Genomic DNA, 14,246 nt, shown 5'->3' with positions numbered 1-14,246 from the left:
GTGTATATATACAGTATACATACATACACATATACTATACATATATGCAATACATGCACATACATACATATAGACATATAGACACACATATACACCTACATATAAAAGCATATAGCATAAAAATATATATGTGCTGTATATACAAATACACAGTATATATACATACATATATCATATATAAAATATATACACATACATATATACAATGTATATACACACATACACACCTATACGTAAATATGCGCATGTATATACACATATAAATACATACGCAAGTGTGTATATATACAGTATATACATATATACATATAATGCCTATACAACATACACACATACAGGTATACAACATATATACACACCTATACACTGTATACATACATACATACAGTGTACATATACTGTATATATACACACCCATATATAAATATATATGGGTGTGTATATATACAGCATGTTCACATGTATAATACATATACTATATATATACACATACATACATATATACAATATATACACACAAATATATAGGTGTCTATGTATACTATATATAGTACTTACACACATACTACATACGCACGCACACATAAACATATGTGTATATACATATAAACGTGTATGTACATACTTTATATTCAATATATATGCATGCGTACACACATATATATAATATGTGTACACACATATACAAATTAATAGGCTTGTATATATTCAGTATTTTTACATATATAGTTTTGTTTTAAGGAGTTGACTCATGTGACCGTGAGGCAGGCAAGTCAGGGCAGGACTCTGGGCTGGAGACACAGGGAAGAGCTGATGTCTGAAGGCCACTGGAGGAACAGTTCCCTCTTTCTACAGAACCTCATTTTTCTCTCGTCCTTCAACTGATTGACGAGGCCCACCCACGCCGTGGCATTGACAATCTCCTTTACGCAAAGTGGACCGATTTCAGTGTTAATCTCATCTGAAAAATACCTTCCTGACCATATCTGGGATGTTTGTGGTCGCCGGGGCCCCGCGCAGTGCGCACATGAAATTAACCATCCCCGTAGCGTTGATGACACTTTACTTTCTCCCCCGAGCATTGTCACTACTATTCCAATTAAAATGGGAGCGCCAAGAGGGCAGGGCATTTCCTTTTTTGGCCAGTACTGAGCGTCCAGGGTCTGGTGCCTAGCATAGGCTAAATACATGGCATTCTTGGGAACAGAAGCAGGGATTCCGGCTGTCACATTTAATGAGGAATTATAGTCATTAATGACGGGGGGGGGGCGGGTCACGGTACGCCAAGACGGGGACTCGAACCCGCCACCGCAGGCCCCGAGGGGTCTCCCCGGGTCCCCACGTCGGGCCGGTGGGGGAGGCCGGGGGCAGCCGAGGACGTGCGTGCGTGCGTTCGTGCGTGCGTGAGAGCGGGCGAGCCCACGGGGCGGGGCTGAGGGGGGGCGCGCGCGGAGCGGCGGGCGGGGCAGCGGGAGCGCGCCGCCTCTTCGCGCCGGGCCCCCCCGCGCGCGCGCCGCGAGTGGTTCAGCCCGGCCCCCGGCTCATTGTGCTCGCCTCACGCCGGCCCAAGATGGCGGCGGCGCTGGAGGCTCCGGGCCTGTGACCACAAAGAGGGAGCCGGGGGCCGGACGGGAGCGCGGCGGCGGCGGCTGAGGCCCAGGCCAGGCCCCCTCCCCTCAGCCTCCCGCCCGCCCGCCCGCCCGCCCTCCTCCGCCCGCCCGCCTGCCTGCCCCGCCCCCGCCGGCGGCGCCCCGCCCCTCCCCCAACCGCCCGACTAGCATGGTGCGGCGGCCGCGCGCGCAGACATGGGGGAGAAGCTGGAGCTGAGGCTCAAGTCGCCCGTGGGGGCTGAGCCCGCCGTCTACCCGTGGCCGCTGCCGGTCTACGTGAGTGCCGCCCGTCCCCTCCCCCCGGACCCCCGCCCCTCTTCCCCCACGGCGCGCGCTGGGCCCACCGAGAAACGGAGCGACTCGAGTCCCGAGACCCTCTTTGGACCCTCCTTCCCGCCCCGCCGTGGTTCTCCGCGGCCGTTTCCAGCCTCCGCGCGCAGGGTGGGCAGAGGGGAGCCGGGGCCGGCCGGGGGCGCAGACTCGGCCGCGGGGAGCCCGCGCTTCCGAGGGGCGCCCGAGCCGGGCTGCCGTTGGCTCTGCCGGGCTGGGGTCCCCGGTACCCCCGGGCCTGGACTGCCGGCGGGCTTGCTTGTCCGTACTTTATGATCTGACATGTAGGGTTTCTTCTTCCTGGTAGTTAATTCTTGGTGCTGTCAACGTGCTTAGCTTTTTTATTTTTGAGGACACCCTTTTCTCCCTCTTTCCAGTTTTTTGTGTTTTTGTTTTGTTTTAGTTAGGCATTTTGTCCCTCTGATCTTGAGTGGCAGGACTGGCTGGACCTTTGGAAAGGAGGCATTCCGTTCCCTGATCTTGAGTGGGTGGGCTGGCAGGACCCTTGGAGAGGAGGCGTTCTGTGCCCTGATCATGAGTGGGTGGGCTGGCAGGACCCTTGGAGAGGGGGCGTTCTGTCACCTAATTTGAGTGGGAGGGCTGGCAGGACCCTTGGAGAGGAGGCATTCTGGCCCCTGATTTTGAGTGGCCTTTGGAAAATGACAGGGCAAACGGAAATTTACACAGGCGTCCCGGTGATTCCAGAAATGTAGGGTGCCCAGCCGGGTGGGCGCCCGGCCTCTCGTCCCCGGTGGCGGCGTGGTGCGCGTGTTCGTGTCCCAGGGTCCACGCTTGGGCCCTGCAGCCCGCCTTTGGGAGGGAAAGCGCAGCGGGCGCCGTGGGACGGCGCCTTTGGGGCGCTCTTTCGCGCGCTCGGCTTGCGTGGAACCGGCCTCCAGGGACCCGGCGGGGAAGCCCGCGCGCCCCGCCCCTCGCGCGGGCTCCGTGTGTGTCAGTTTGTGGAAACTGTGTCGCGGCCGGGGGCGGGGTCGGGACGCTGGGACCGCCCGGGAGCCGATGTTGGCTCCGGGCCGCGGTTCTCCCCGGTTCTCCGAGGTCCGAGGGTTTCCAGCCCGCCACTGCGCACCGGCGCTTTCTATTTTTGCTCTTCCTGCGCCCGGAGGCGCGGCTGAGCCCGGGCTCTGGCTTTTCCGGTTGGGTAGCTTCGGGTGGCCCGGTGGGCGGCCTGAGCAGTGGGCAGGGCGGGGAGACATCCCAGGGCACGGAAACTGAAAGTGGGGAGAACCTTCAGAACTCCAGCTGATCCACTTGCCTCACCTCCCCCGCCCCTCTTACTGCACTTGTCATGTACCGGTTGGCTGGCCGGCGCATTTTTCAAAATGTAATAATTCGTTTATCCTTAGTAGCCGTGAAGCATAGTTCACTTGCAGTGCACAAGGAGTTTTGACAGATGATCGCCGTCAGGCGGCAGAGCAATCCCGTCATCCCATTTGCTGCCCTTTGGCGCCAGCGTGCCTCTAGCCTCTTGGCCACTAATCTCCTCTCTGTCCCTAAGGTTTTGGCTTTTCCAGAAAGTCAGATAAATGGAACAACAGTATGTAGCTTTTTGATTCTGGCTGCTTTGGCTCAGCAAAACCTATCAGAGATTCATCCCTTTTTTAAAAAAAATATTTAGTTATTTACTTGGCTGTGGTGGGTCTTAGTTGTGGCACATGGGGTCTTCATTGCTGCGTGCAGGATCTTTTAGTTGCGGCGTGCGGGATCTAGTTCCCTGAGCAGGGATGGACCCCAGGCCCCCTGCATTGGGAGCACGGAGTCTTAGCCACTGGACCACCAGGGAAGTCCGTCATCCCTGTTGTTGCGGGTATGAGAAGTCACCCCTTTTTCTTCCTGTGTTGTATTCCATGTTCCGTTTGTCCATTTGCCTGCAGGTGGCAGGACTTGTGGGATGTTTCCAGTTTTGAGGGGGTCAGGAATAAAGCTGCTGTAAACATCCCAGGGCAGGTTTCCACGTGAACTTGGGTTTTTACGTCACTTGAGAAAATACTCAGGAGTGGGGCTTCCCTGGTGGCGCAGTGGTTGAGAGTCTGCCTGCCGATGCAGGGGACACGGGTTCGTGCCCCGGTCCGGGAAGATCCCACATGCCGCGGAGCGGCTGTGCCCGTGAGCCATGGCCGCTGAGCCTGCGCGTCCGGAGCCTGTTGCTCCGCAACGGGAGAGGCCACAACGGTGAGAGGCCCGTGTACCGCAAAAAAAAAAAAAAAAAAAAAGAAACAGCAACAAAATACTCAGGAGTGGGACTGGGGACTGTGCTAAGTGTATGTTTAACAACCCTTTTGCATCTTAGAAATGGTATTTTTGAGTATTGGAAGAATTTAGAAATCCACTGTGACCCAGCACCCAGGCACTTGAAACAAAGATGAAAGTTCATCTGGAGATGGTCACGTTGTCCCCGTCTCTTTTATTCGAGGCAGAGCAAGGCCACAGATTTGTAACCCTTGTAAGAAAGGCCTCATGTGTCCAGGCCCTGGCAGGACCTGGCTTTCTAGCGGTGGGCGGTTCTGAAGTGGAGAGCGTCTTTCCCTTGCTGGCCGGACCTCGCTTGGCAGGGTGCGGGGTGTGCTGCCTGCCTGGCCGGGCGCTCCTCCTGCCGGTCAGCAGCCGTTCCTGGTGTGTCTGTCCCACTACCAGGCAAGCAGTCAGGGGCCCTAGTGAAGTGCTCAGTGAGCCGCAGCCTTCCTAAAGCTTTGCGGGTAACGTCTGCTACCCCCCCCATTTCCCCGCTGAGGAATTTTGCTTTCTCATGGGAAGTGAGGGGGCGGTACTTTATAAGAGTTCGTATTCTGTGATGACTCGATGCTGAATACATTGAGAAAATGGGCTCCTTCCAGAAGCTTAACTTTTCAGAAGGTCAGATTACTCATGTGACCGCACGTTTGAAATGACTGAGCTTGTTTGTTCATTGATTCATTCATTCTGCAAGCACCTCCTGGATATTTACACTCAGTGTTCCAGGGGGTACGGAGGACAGTAGACAGTATTCTTATTCTCAAGAAACTTATGAACGAAGGACGGTAGGTGGTCTATAAAGACAGACGGTCACCTGAGGTGTAGTGCCCTGTATATGGGACCGGCTGAGGTCCCAGAGGGTGGGGCTGCCAGGTTTGCCCTGGGGGAGGTGTGGGTGGCTTCTCTGAGGAGGGGGCACCCGCAGGAGGAAGTGCAAACAGCCACAGCCGTCTGCACGCGGAAGTGTCCAGCCTCCAGAATGGGCTTTTGCGCAATTGACAAATGGGAGGGCGGGGTGCAGGGGGTGCAGGGCGAGTTTTGTTCCTTCTGTGACTGAGAGTTCCCAGATACCCACTTGTAGCTCACGGCAGCATTTCTAAAGCAGCATGGCCCTTCTTTTGGTGGGAAAACCGGGTCTCAGCTCAGGAGGGAGCAGGTGGTATCTTCGGCTGCCTGATGGCTGGGCAGGAGCCTGCGAGGGTGTGCAGTGGTCCTTCCCCTCCGTGACTCACTGAGGCTGTGGGCGTGGAGCGGCCCCAGCGTGACTGTACCCGCCTGCTTCTGGCTTCCTCCTCCGAGCCCACAAGTCTCTGATGAATGCCCGCTGAGCAGTCATGCCCTTCACTCAACTGTGAGTAGTAGCTGAAGTGGGTGGCCGAGTGAGCCATCCCTCCCTGTGACTCAGAAAATATTTTCTGATCTGACCTCTGCTGGTATGAGTCCTGCCTGGTCTGAGCTCAGGTGGAAGGCAGGTTAACCCTTTAACGACTTTCTGTGAGTGAAGTAGCCTCTTTAAAGAGGAAGGGATCACCGGAAAAGCCTGATATTCCATACGTACGTGGCTGTTAGCTTTTGTACTTTTGTACCTTAACGTCCAAATGCCACCTGTGTACTCTGTTCCTGGTGGGAGGAGCCAGAGGTGGCCGGCCCTTTGGATATTCACTAGGCAGGCGGTGGCGGGAACTGCAGGGGACCTGCCCCCAGTCTACCTCTAGGAACTGCATCCTTTTTTCCTTAATTAAACTTTTTATTTTGAGATTATTGTAGATTCTTGCACAGCCGTCAGAAATAAGACGGAGACATCCCACGTTCTCTTTACTCAGTTTCTCCTGATGGTGGCATCTTACAAAGCTGCGCACCGATGTAATGATTTTGTTGGCATTGGTACAATCAAGATACAGAGTGTTTGGTGTCCCTTTTGAATTCGGTGACCTGTAGGGTGCGACTGGCTGTGTCTGCGTGTCCCTGGGTCCCGGCCCGACGCTCATCTCCCAGGAAACCCCTCTCCTGCCTCTTTCTTTCTCCCGTGTCCTCCTCTCGTGGTCCTGGCGCTCTGCCCAGTGCGTGCGCCTTCTCTCCCTGGCTGTGGGATGACAGTCCTGTTTCCTTCCTCCCACTCAGGGCGCTGCCTGGAGGCCTCTTTGGCATCTTCTCTGTCCCTTCAAGCTGTCCCTGCCGTTCCCACCAGCCGGGTCTCCTGCCGCGCCCATGGCGTTGAGCGGTCCCAAGGGTGTTCACAGAGGACGTGCCGGGTGTCTGTCTGCTGTGCTCCACAGCTCACACGTGGCTCTGTAGTGCCTCCCTCACCGCCTGCCTTTGTCGTTCCTTCCCAGACTCTCTCTCCCCACCCATGGGCGCTGTCGCGGTGCCTGGCCTGGGGCTCTGTTCCTTGGCGCCCCTGTGTCGGACCGGGCCCTCTTCCTGTCCAGGGCGCCTGGCAGGGCTGCCGAGTCACAGGTTCCCGTGAGCTGCAGTTGGGAGGTCAGAGGCTGTGTGCTTCACTGAGTATTGACCTTGGATGACGATGTCTCCTCATCTCTGAGGGGCTCCCGTTTAAATCCCCTCAGCTAGTCATGCGGTGCCAATGCCTGGAAAGCGCGTTAGACTCACACCAGGGGCACGGGCAGCCGGTGTGTGAGAGAGGTTACCTCTGAGAATGCTTCTCCCTTAAAAACCTGATGCGTCTTTTCCCAGGTGGGGAAGGGGTTTTGCAGGCTGTGTGCTGGGGGCCAGGGGACCGCCACGGGGTGGTGCCCACAGGGATGGCGGGAGTTGTGAGGCTCGGGGCGGGGAGGTCTCGGGAAGGATTTGCAGGTCGCATGGTGGTGGTGGCTCACATTTCCCCTGGTCTGCAGGTGGCTGGCTCCCTGACATCTGCTCTGTGCTCACCCTGCAGGCTGAGTGAGGCTCCCACCGGGGAGCAGGTGCTGGGGCCGCAGGACACGCTGGGCCCACACCTGGTCTGGGACAGACACCAGGTGAAGGGGCGGGACAAGGGGAAGAGGAGCTGTGCTGGGTCTTGTGGGTTTTGTGTCTTTTTAAATAACAGCTTTGTCAAGATAGCATTCACACACCCATGTGAAGTGTACAATTTAGTGGCTTCTGCTATATTCACAGAGCGGTGCAACCATCACTTCTAATTCCAGAATGTTCCATCAGCGCAAAGGGCCTGCAGTCCCCTGCCCCAGCCCCTGACAACCAGGAACCCACTCTGTGTCTGTGGATCTGCCTGTTCTGGACGGCTCTCATCAGTGGAATCACACGCTGTGTGTCCTTCTGTGTCTGGCTTCTCTCACTGGGCATCGTGTTCTCAGGGTCCGTCCACGTTGTTGTGAGTGTCAGGGCTTCACCCCTTTGCGTGGCTGAGTGATGCTCCCGTGTGTGTGGACCAGGTTGTGGGGTCTCGAGGCCCCGGGAGAGACGTTCGTTTGGCTTGGTCCTGGGGTGGGGCGATGTCAGTTGCACTGATACGGTGCTAACAGGACCCCTTGCTGGAGTGGGAGACAGTTGAAGGCTGGGGGCGCAGCTCGCCTTGGCCTTTGAGACCGCGGGGTGGAGGCCGTGCTGCTGCTTGTCGCTTGGGGAGCTCCGGGCGAGTCCTTCTCCAGCTGTGCCCCCTCGGTCCCTGGGCTTTCCCTCCTTTCCCGTCACGGCCTCGGCCTCAGGCCGGACTGCTCTGTGGCAGTAAAGCATTTTCTTTGGTGAGGGCAAGAAAAGTTCTGATGGTGAACTTTTGGTCGTTGCGTTCCCCCGTCCCACCGGAGTCACTGCACGACGGCCCCTCCACGCGGACCCCCAGCGTCAGGCGCTGAGCACTTGCAGGCGCTCCTTGTGTGGCTGGGTGGCCTGGGCTGTTACAGGTGGGCTAGTTCGGATTGAAGCAACTGAAATGGTCTTGTCACCCCTGGAGCCACCGTGGCACCCCGTCCTCCTGTGGACACACCCATGCCCGTCCTGCAGAAGGACGGCTGCCCGGACAGCAGGGCGCCCCAGCTGGTCCTGGCGCTGCACAGACTAGCTTCCGTGAGCTGCGGACCCAGGCGTGGAGCTCAGGGTCAGGTCTGGAAACGCTCCCGCAGGTGTGGCGGTAGGTGAGGGGGCACAGGAGCCACGCACATGCCCTCCTGGGGAGCCACGTGACGAGTCAAAAGGGGGAGGCGAGGTACGTTTTCATAGCGTTGTACATAACCGAGTATAGCCCAAATACTACATTTTCAACGTGTCGTTTAAAAAATTAGTAAAGGGCAGTTTTACTTCGTGTGTGTGTGTGTGTGCGCGTGCTGTCTTAGAAATCCGCGTGCATCTTGTGCTCACAGCACACGTCACTGGAGTGGGCCAGTGCGCACCATTGCCCCTCGTCCAGGTGGCCAGTGAGGCTCTAGACCCCTCTCCCTCGGGGTCTCCTTGGACCCTGGTCATCGGGGCCCCAGTGTGCACAGCGGGTCCCACCTGCCCGGGTCAGGGCCACGGGCCCACCGTGTCCATGGCCCGAGAGCCACGGGCCTGCTCCCTCTTCTCTCTTCCTCCTCCAGCTGGACTTTGGCCTCATGGGGTCCCGGCAGCCCCTTCCTGTTTTCCCATGTTGACTGTTCCTTGCAGTGCCGGTCTCGTGGGCAGGGTTTTGCGACGCGGCTCGGTCCCGAGACCAGCCTGTTTTGTTGCCTGGCCCTGCGGGGAGAGCACCGGGTGGGCGGTGGGAGGAGAGCCTCCTTCCTGGCTCTCTCCTTTGCATCGCTTTACCAGGCGGTTCCCATCCTTGGCCTGGCTTGTCCTCAGGTACAGTCCTGGGGCCAGGCAGCACCCCCTTGCTGGGGGCCTGCGGACGTCCGGGGCTGACTGTGGACGAGACCCGTGTGATGCTGCACAGCCAGTCTCTCTGCCACCCCGCCCCTGTGTGAAATGAACTCATTTTCAAGTGAAAACCTGTTCGCTTCTTGAATACTCAGGCCCACCGCAGGCGCCGGCCCTCCGCCTCCCCCTTCACCCCCTGCTCCCTCTCCCTGGCAAGTGGGTGCTCCCCAGCGGGGCTGCAGGCTGAGAGGTGCTCCCCAGCGGGACCGCAGGCTGAGAGGTGAGGCTGAGCTCCTTCACTGGGCCTCGGGGCCCTCTGCTCACCCACCTGGCTTTCCTCCCAGACTGAGAGCCTTCTGTGGATTTTCCACTCCTCCAGCCAGACCTCTGCTCTCAAAGCCCTGCCACTGAGAGAGGCAGACAGCCAGCCAGCAGAACTCCCGCCGTGTTCCATCTCCCGTGCCTTTGACTCCTCCTGCTGTGCTTCTCCACTTTGGGAAGCAGTGCGTGCATCACATCCTGGCCGCTCTGTCCCACTTGCCTTGGCCTCCACCCCAGGTCTCCGGAGGTGTGCAGAGCCTCGGGGAAGAAGGCAGCGACCCCCAGCCCGCAGGCAGTGCCCCCTGCAGCCTGCTGGGGAGTGGGGACTGTGGGCAGAGTCCCAGGGTGCTCCCCCTCGGCACCTCCTGGGCACTTCTGCCCCCAGCAGACGGTGATACAGAGTGTGGTCCCTGCTTGCTTCAGGCCGGTGGTTCTCTGAGCAGGGCCCCTGGGCCAGCAGCTTCCCCACCAGCTGGAACTGGTTAGGAATGCAGGTTCCTGGGGCCCAGACCTGCTGACTCTGAAACTTTGTGGGTGAGCCCCAGAACTCCACTCTGACCAGGGATTCTGATGCTCGTCCCGGTGTGATGCCCCTGCCTCGGAGGCCCCCTGGGTCCCGGCGTCTTCCTGCTGCAGGTGGGAAGAGGAGGACGGAGTCCACGTCTTGTCTCCTCCCTAGTCTCTGCCCCCTGCCTCTCGCCGGGTTCTCCAGGGACGATGTTTCCAGATGTCATGCCCCTGTCACCGTGAACCAGCCTGCGTGCTCAGGGGTGGGCCGTGCCCTGGCAGTGAGCACCCAGGAGGCCTCCTGTCCAGGCTCCTCACGACGGGTGCAGGGCCTGCGGGGATGAGCAGGGGCAGAACCAGACCTGCGGGCGTCCGGGTGGAGTTCCTGTTCCCACACCTGTCCTCACGGTCAAGGAGGAGGCAGGGGGCCTGCCGAGTGGGACAGCCAGACTCCCCAGCCCCGTGGGCGGCCGCCGCCCTCACCTGAGCTGGGCAGGGGAGGGGAGCGGACGGGACGGGCTTGGTGGCGGCTCAGGCCTGATGACAGCCCCCGGCTTGCGCACAGCGTGCTTTTTCAGGCGGGAACGGCTGTGCTTACTGCGGCTGCTTTCCCAGGACCCCGCAATGAGGCCGCGGCTCTGTGGTGAGCAGCATTCCGCTAAGCCTCTGCGCGGCTTCCTGCGGAGGCTGTGAGACTGTCAGTGAGAAGAGCCTGGGTTAGTCACTGACTCAGCAAGCAGCCAGCAGCAGGCCGGGGCTGTGGCTGGGACGGGGAGGCCGGGCGTCCTGTGCAGCAAGACCAGGGCTGGCCTCAAACCCCGGAGTTCCAGGGCTCCCCCGGGGAAGGAGGTGTGGGCGCTCCTAAGCGTGGGCTTCCTCAGGGCTGTTCTCAGTTGGACCTTTCTGGGTCGGCTTCTGGCGTCGATCTGTTCTGAAGGCCTGTGAAGCAGAAGAAGAGGCCACAGCCGAGAAGCTGTGAGAGCTTCTGAATCATCGATGGTGATCAGGGCATCTTAAATCATACGACTCAGGTCGGTCGCTGAAAGCTGGCCAGTCCCTAAAGCAGCATCCTCAGATAGTAGGAGGCACATCATAAACTGTTTCCTTCCTTTCGTTCTGGTTTGAAAGTTGAAAGCTTGGGAAAGCTTGAGTTCATCTCATCACAGATGAGACCACGTTCCAGGCCCCTGTCTTCCCAGGTCTGCGTGATTCGGTCTGAGACGTGGTGGCTCAGCCAGGGCTGCGGCCCGCGTGCCGTGAGGGCCCCTGCCGCTGCTGCAGGAGGAGCGTCTCTGGGGCGCGCCCGCCTCCTGGGGGGCGCCGAGGGAGGGAGCGCAGTCCGAGCCGGCACGGGGCTGCCACGCGGCGCACGCTCAGGCACACGCGCGTGCTCACGGGGTCCTTTCAGAGCGCGCACCCTGTTTTGTAACTCCACAGTGGTGACTGGAATCAGACTCTCCTGGCTGCTGCCACGTCCTCCTGTGGCTCTAAGACTTGTTCTTACGGGCCGTGCTTGCAGGGTAGTGTATCGGCCTAAACGCAGACATGAATTTAGCAGCTTGAGACAATGCACACTGATGACCTCCCGTGGTTTCTGAGGGCAGGGATTCAGAGCAGGCGGGCCAGGGGATTCCGGCCGAGGGTCCCTCAGGAGGCTGCAGTAGGGGTTTTAGCCGGGGCTGCTCCATCTGAAGGCTGGCCTGGGCGGAATGCCTGGCTTCCAGGAGGCCCCTCCCGTGGCTCCTCTGCACGTGGGCCCCGCAGGGCTGCTGAGGCTCCTCGGTGCACGGGGGCCGGCTCCCCTCAGGAGGAGTGTGACACGGGAGAGCGTTGGTGGAAAGTTCTAGACCCTCCTCCTCATCCTGTGACTGCCTCAGCGCCTTGTACACTGTGCTGTGTGCGTTTGTCTCTGAGCAGACCCTGCAGGACAGCGTGGCGTCGTCTTTGCTTTCAGTGGGTCCAGGAGCCCAGGGAGTTCGGGACTGCCAGGACTGTCTTTGTGGACTCACTGAATTTTGGGGACCAGGAACAGGGTCTGTCGGCCGAGTGAGTGTCTGAGATGCTCAGTGTCTTCCTACTGAGGCGGAGGTGCTTCTAACGATACCGTGCGTTTCCTCCTGTAGGTTTTGTTGTGGTTTTTTGTTTGTTTGTTTTTGCCGCACCGTGCAGCATGTGGGATCTTAGTTCTATGACCAGGGATTGAACCTGGGCCCTCGGCAGTGAAAGCACAGAGTCGTAACCACTGGACCTCCAGGGAAGTCCCTTTTGTTCTTGTTGTTGCTGTTGATAGCTGTTTTGAGGTGTAATTCGCACAGTCTTCACCTCATCCACCTAAAGCATGCTGTTCCCTGCTTTGTAGTGTATTCATTGAGTGCATTCGTCACTACTACCAATTTTAGAACATTCCATCACCCCGAGAGGAAACCCCATCCCCATTAGCATCCCTCCCACCCCGCTCCACAGCCCCTGACAGCCAGGAACCCACTCTCTGTCTCTGTGGAATCTGCCTGTTCTGGACATTTCCCATCAGTGGAATCACAACCTGTGTGTCCTCCTCTGTCTGGCTTCTCTCACTGAGCATCGTGTTCTCAGGGTCTGTCCACGTTGTAGCGAGGGTCAGTGCTTCACTCTTTTTCATGGATGGATAATATTTCAGTGTGTGGAGGGACACATTTGTTTATTTGTTCATCTGTTGATGGACATTTGGGTGGTTTCCACCTTTTGGCTGTTGTGAATCACGCCTCTGTGAACATTAATGTTCAGGGTTTTTTTGTGTGTGGTTTTTTTTTTTTTTGGTCGCGTTGGGTCTTCGTTGCTATGCACGGGCTTTCTCTAGTTGTGGTGAGTGGGGTCTACTCTTTCTTGCAGTGCGCGGGCTTCTCATTGCAGTGGCTTCTCTTGTTGCAGAGCACAGGCTCTAGGCACGCAGGCTTCAGTAGTTGTAGCATGCAGGCTCAGTAGTTGTGGTGCACGGGCCTTGTTGCTCCCCAGCATGTAGGATCTTACCAGACTAGGGCTCGAACCTGTGTCCCCTGCACTGGCAGCTGGATTCTTAACCACTGTGCCACCAGCCACCAGGGAAACCCAATGTTCAGGGTTTTGTGTGGACAAATACTCTCATTTCTCTTGGGCAGACACCAGGAGAGGAATTGCTGGGTCATTTGCTAACTGTTTAACCTTTGAGGAGCTGCCAGACTGTTTTCCAAACCCAGCTGTCCTCACTGTTTTCTGACGTTTGCCAGGAGGCCTTGGGGCCGATCAGTGGTTCTTCCCAAGGGTTTCTGGGTCAGCAGTGGCGCTGAAGCTGCGAGTCGCTTCCCCCGTCTCGGGAACCACTGGTCTGCAGGGCTGTCCTGTGCTGGACTGCACATGCTCCATCTCCCGCCCCCGGCCTTGTCTAAGTAATGTGAGTTCAATGGATATTTACTGCTCCGCCCTTGGTAAGTTGGAGGATGTTATTAAGAACAGTAGAGGATTGGTTTCTTTCCTTTGCCTTAAAAAATAAGACTCTGGGCTAAAGGTCACATATCGTAATTCTATTTACAAAGGTCCAGGACTGGCAAATCCACAGAAACAGAGAGTGGGTTAGTGTTGTCAGGGGCTGGGGAGGGGATTGGGGTACGTCTGCTAATGGGGTGATGGGATGTTCTGGAACTAGATAGAGGTGATGGTTGCACAGCTCTGAATGTATTAAAACCCACTGAACTGTATACTTGAAGTGGAGGCCCATTCTGTGTGAATTAGAGCTCAGTAGGGCTGCTATTGCAAAGATGAGGCTTAGGACACAAAGGGTGTTTCCGGAGTTGTTTGACCTGTTAGGAACGCTGCGCCGTAGGGGGCCCTGTCCTGGGACCTTACGGGCATCCGTGCCCTGACCTGCAGGGGCTCTGCCCGCGTTGCCGTCCTCCTCTGTGAAGCGTGGAAATGGTGGCCTGGGCTGAGAGGGGCAGTCGCTGTCCCGGGGCAGGGCTGGCAGCTCTGGGCCTGACCATCTCACCTCCGGCTTCAGCCCGTGCTCTTCGCGGCCCCTCCTCTCGCTGTGCATCCTTTCGAGGCCCCTGCTCACCACGATAGAAACCTTCACTGGCGGGGCAGAGGTGCAGTCTAGAGTTACAGACCGTCCACACGATGCGTCGTCCTCACTTGGTTTCTGCGCGGTCTTGGGTTAGCTGGCCGCCAAGACCCCGGCGAAAGGCCAGAGCGACCCCCGACGTGCTCCTCGGGAAAAGCGGCGAGGCCAGCCCGCCGGGCGCAGTGGGGCCAGGAGAGCGCCGCTGTGGCCGGGAGGGAGGACCGCTGCTCGCCCGCTCCCGGTGGTTGCACGACTGGTGTTTCCCCATTTTACAGATGGAAACCGAGCCCTGCAGCGGTTCAGGGATTCAGAGCCAGGCCTGTGGCTTCCAGGCTGCAGGAGCGCCCGGGGGAAGTCCTGGGGAA

At 57.9% G+C, this 14,246-nt stretch overlaps 1 protein-coding gene across 1 annotated transcript in view; it reads left to right on the top strand.

Annotated features, from left to right (window-relative positions):
• Positions 1–1,805: 1,805 nt before the first annotated feature.
• The window catches only part of DOT1L (DOT1 like histone lysine methyltransferase), a 53,161-nt gene continuing 40,720 nt past the window's right edge, over positions 1,806–14,246 (top strand). The window contains exon 1 of the mRNA XM_065874543.1: positions 1,806–1,886. Within this exon, the coding sequence (XP_065730615.1) occupies positions 1,806–1,886 (81 nt within the window). The remainder of the gene's footprint in view (positions 1,887–14,246) is intronic.

This window comes from Phocoena phocoena, chromosome 3 (genome assembly GCF_963924675.1).
Source record: "Phocoena phocoena chromosome 3, mPhoPho1.1, whole genome shotgun sequence".
In the NCBI taxonomy this organism is placed as follows: Eukaryota; Metazoa; Chordata; class Mammalia; order Artiodactyla; family Phocoenidae; genus Phocoena; species Phocoena phocoena.
The sequence above is the reverse complement of the archived record's forward strand: the minus strand, read 5'-3'. Positions and strand labels throughout refer to the sequence as shown.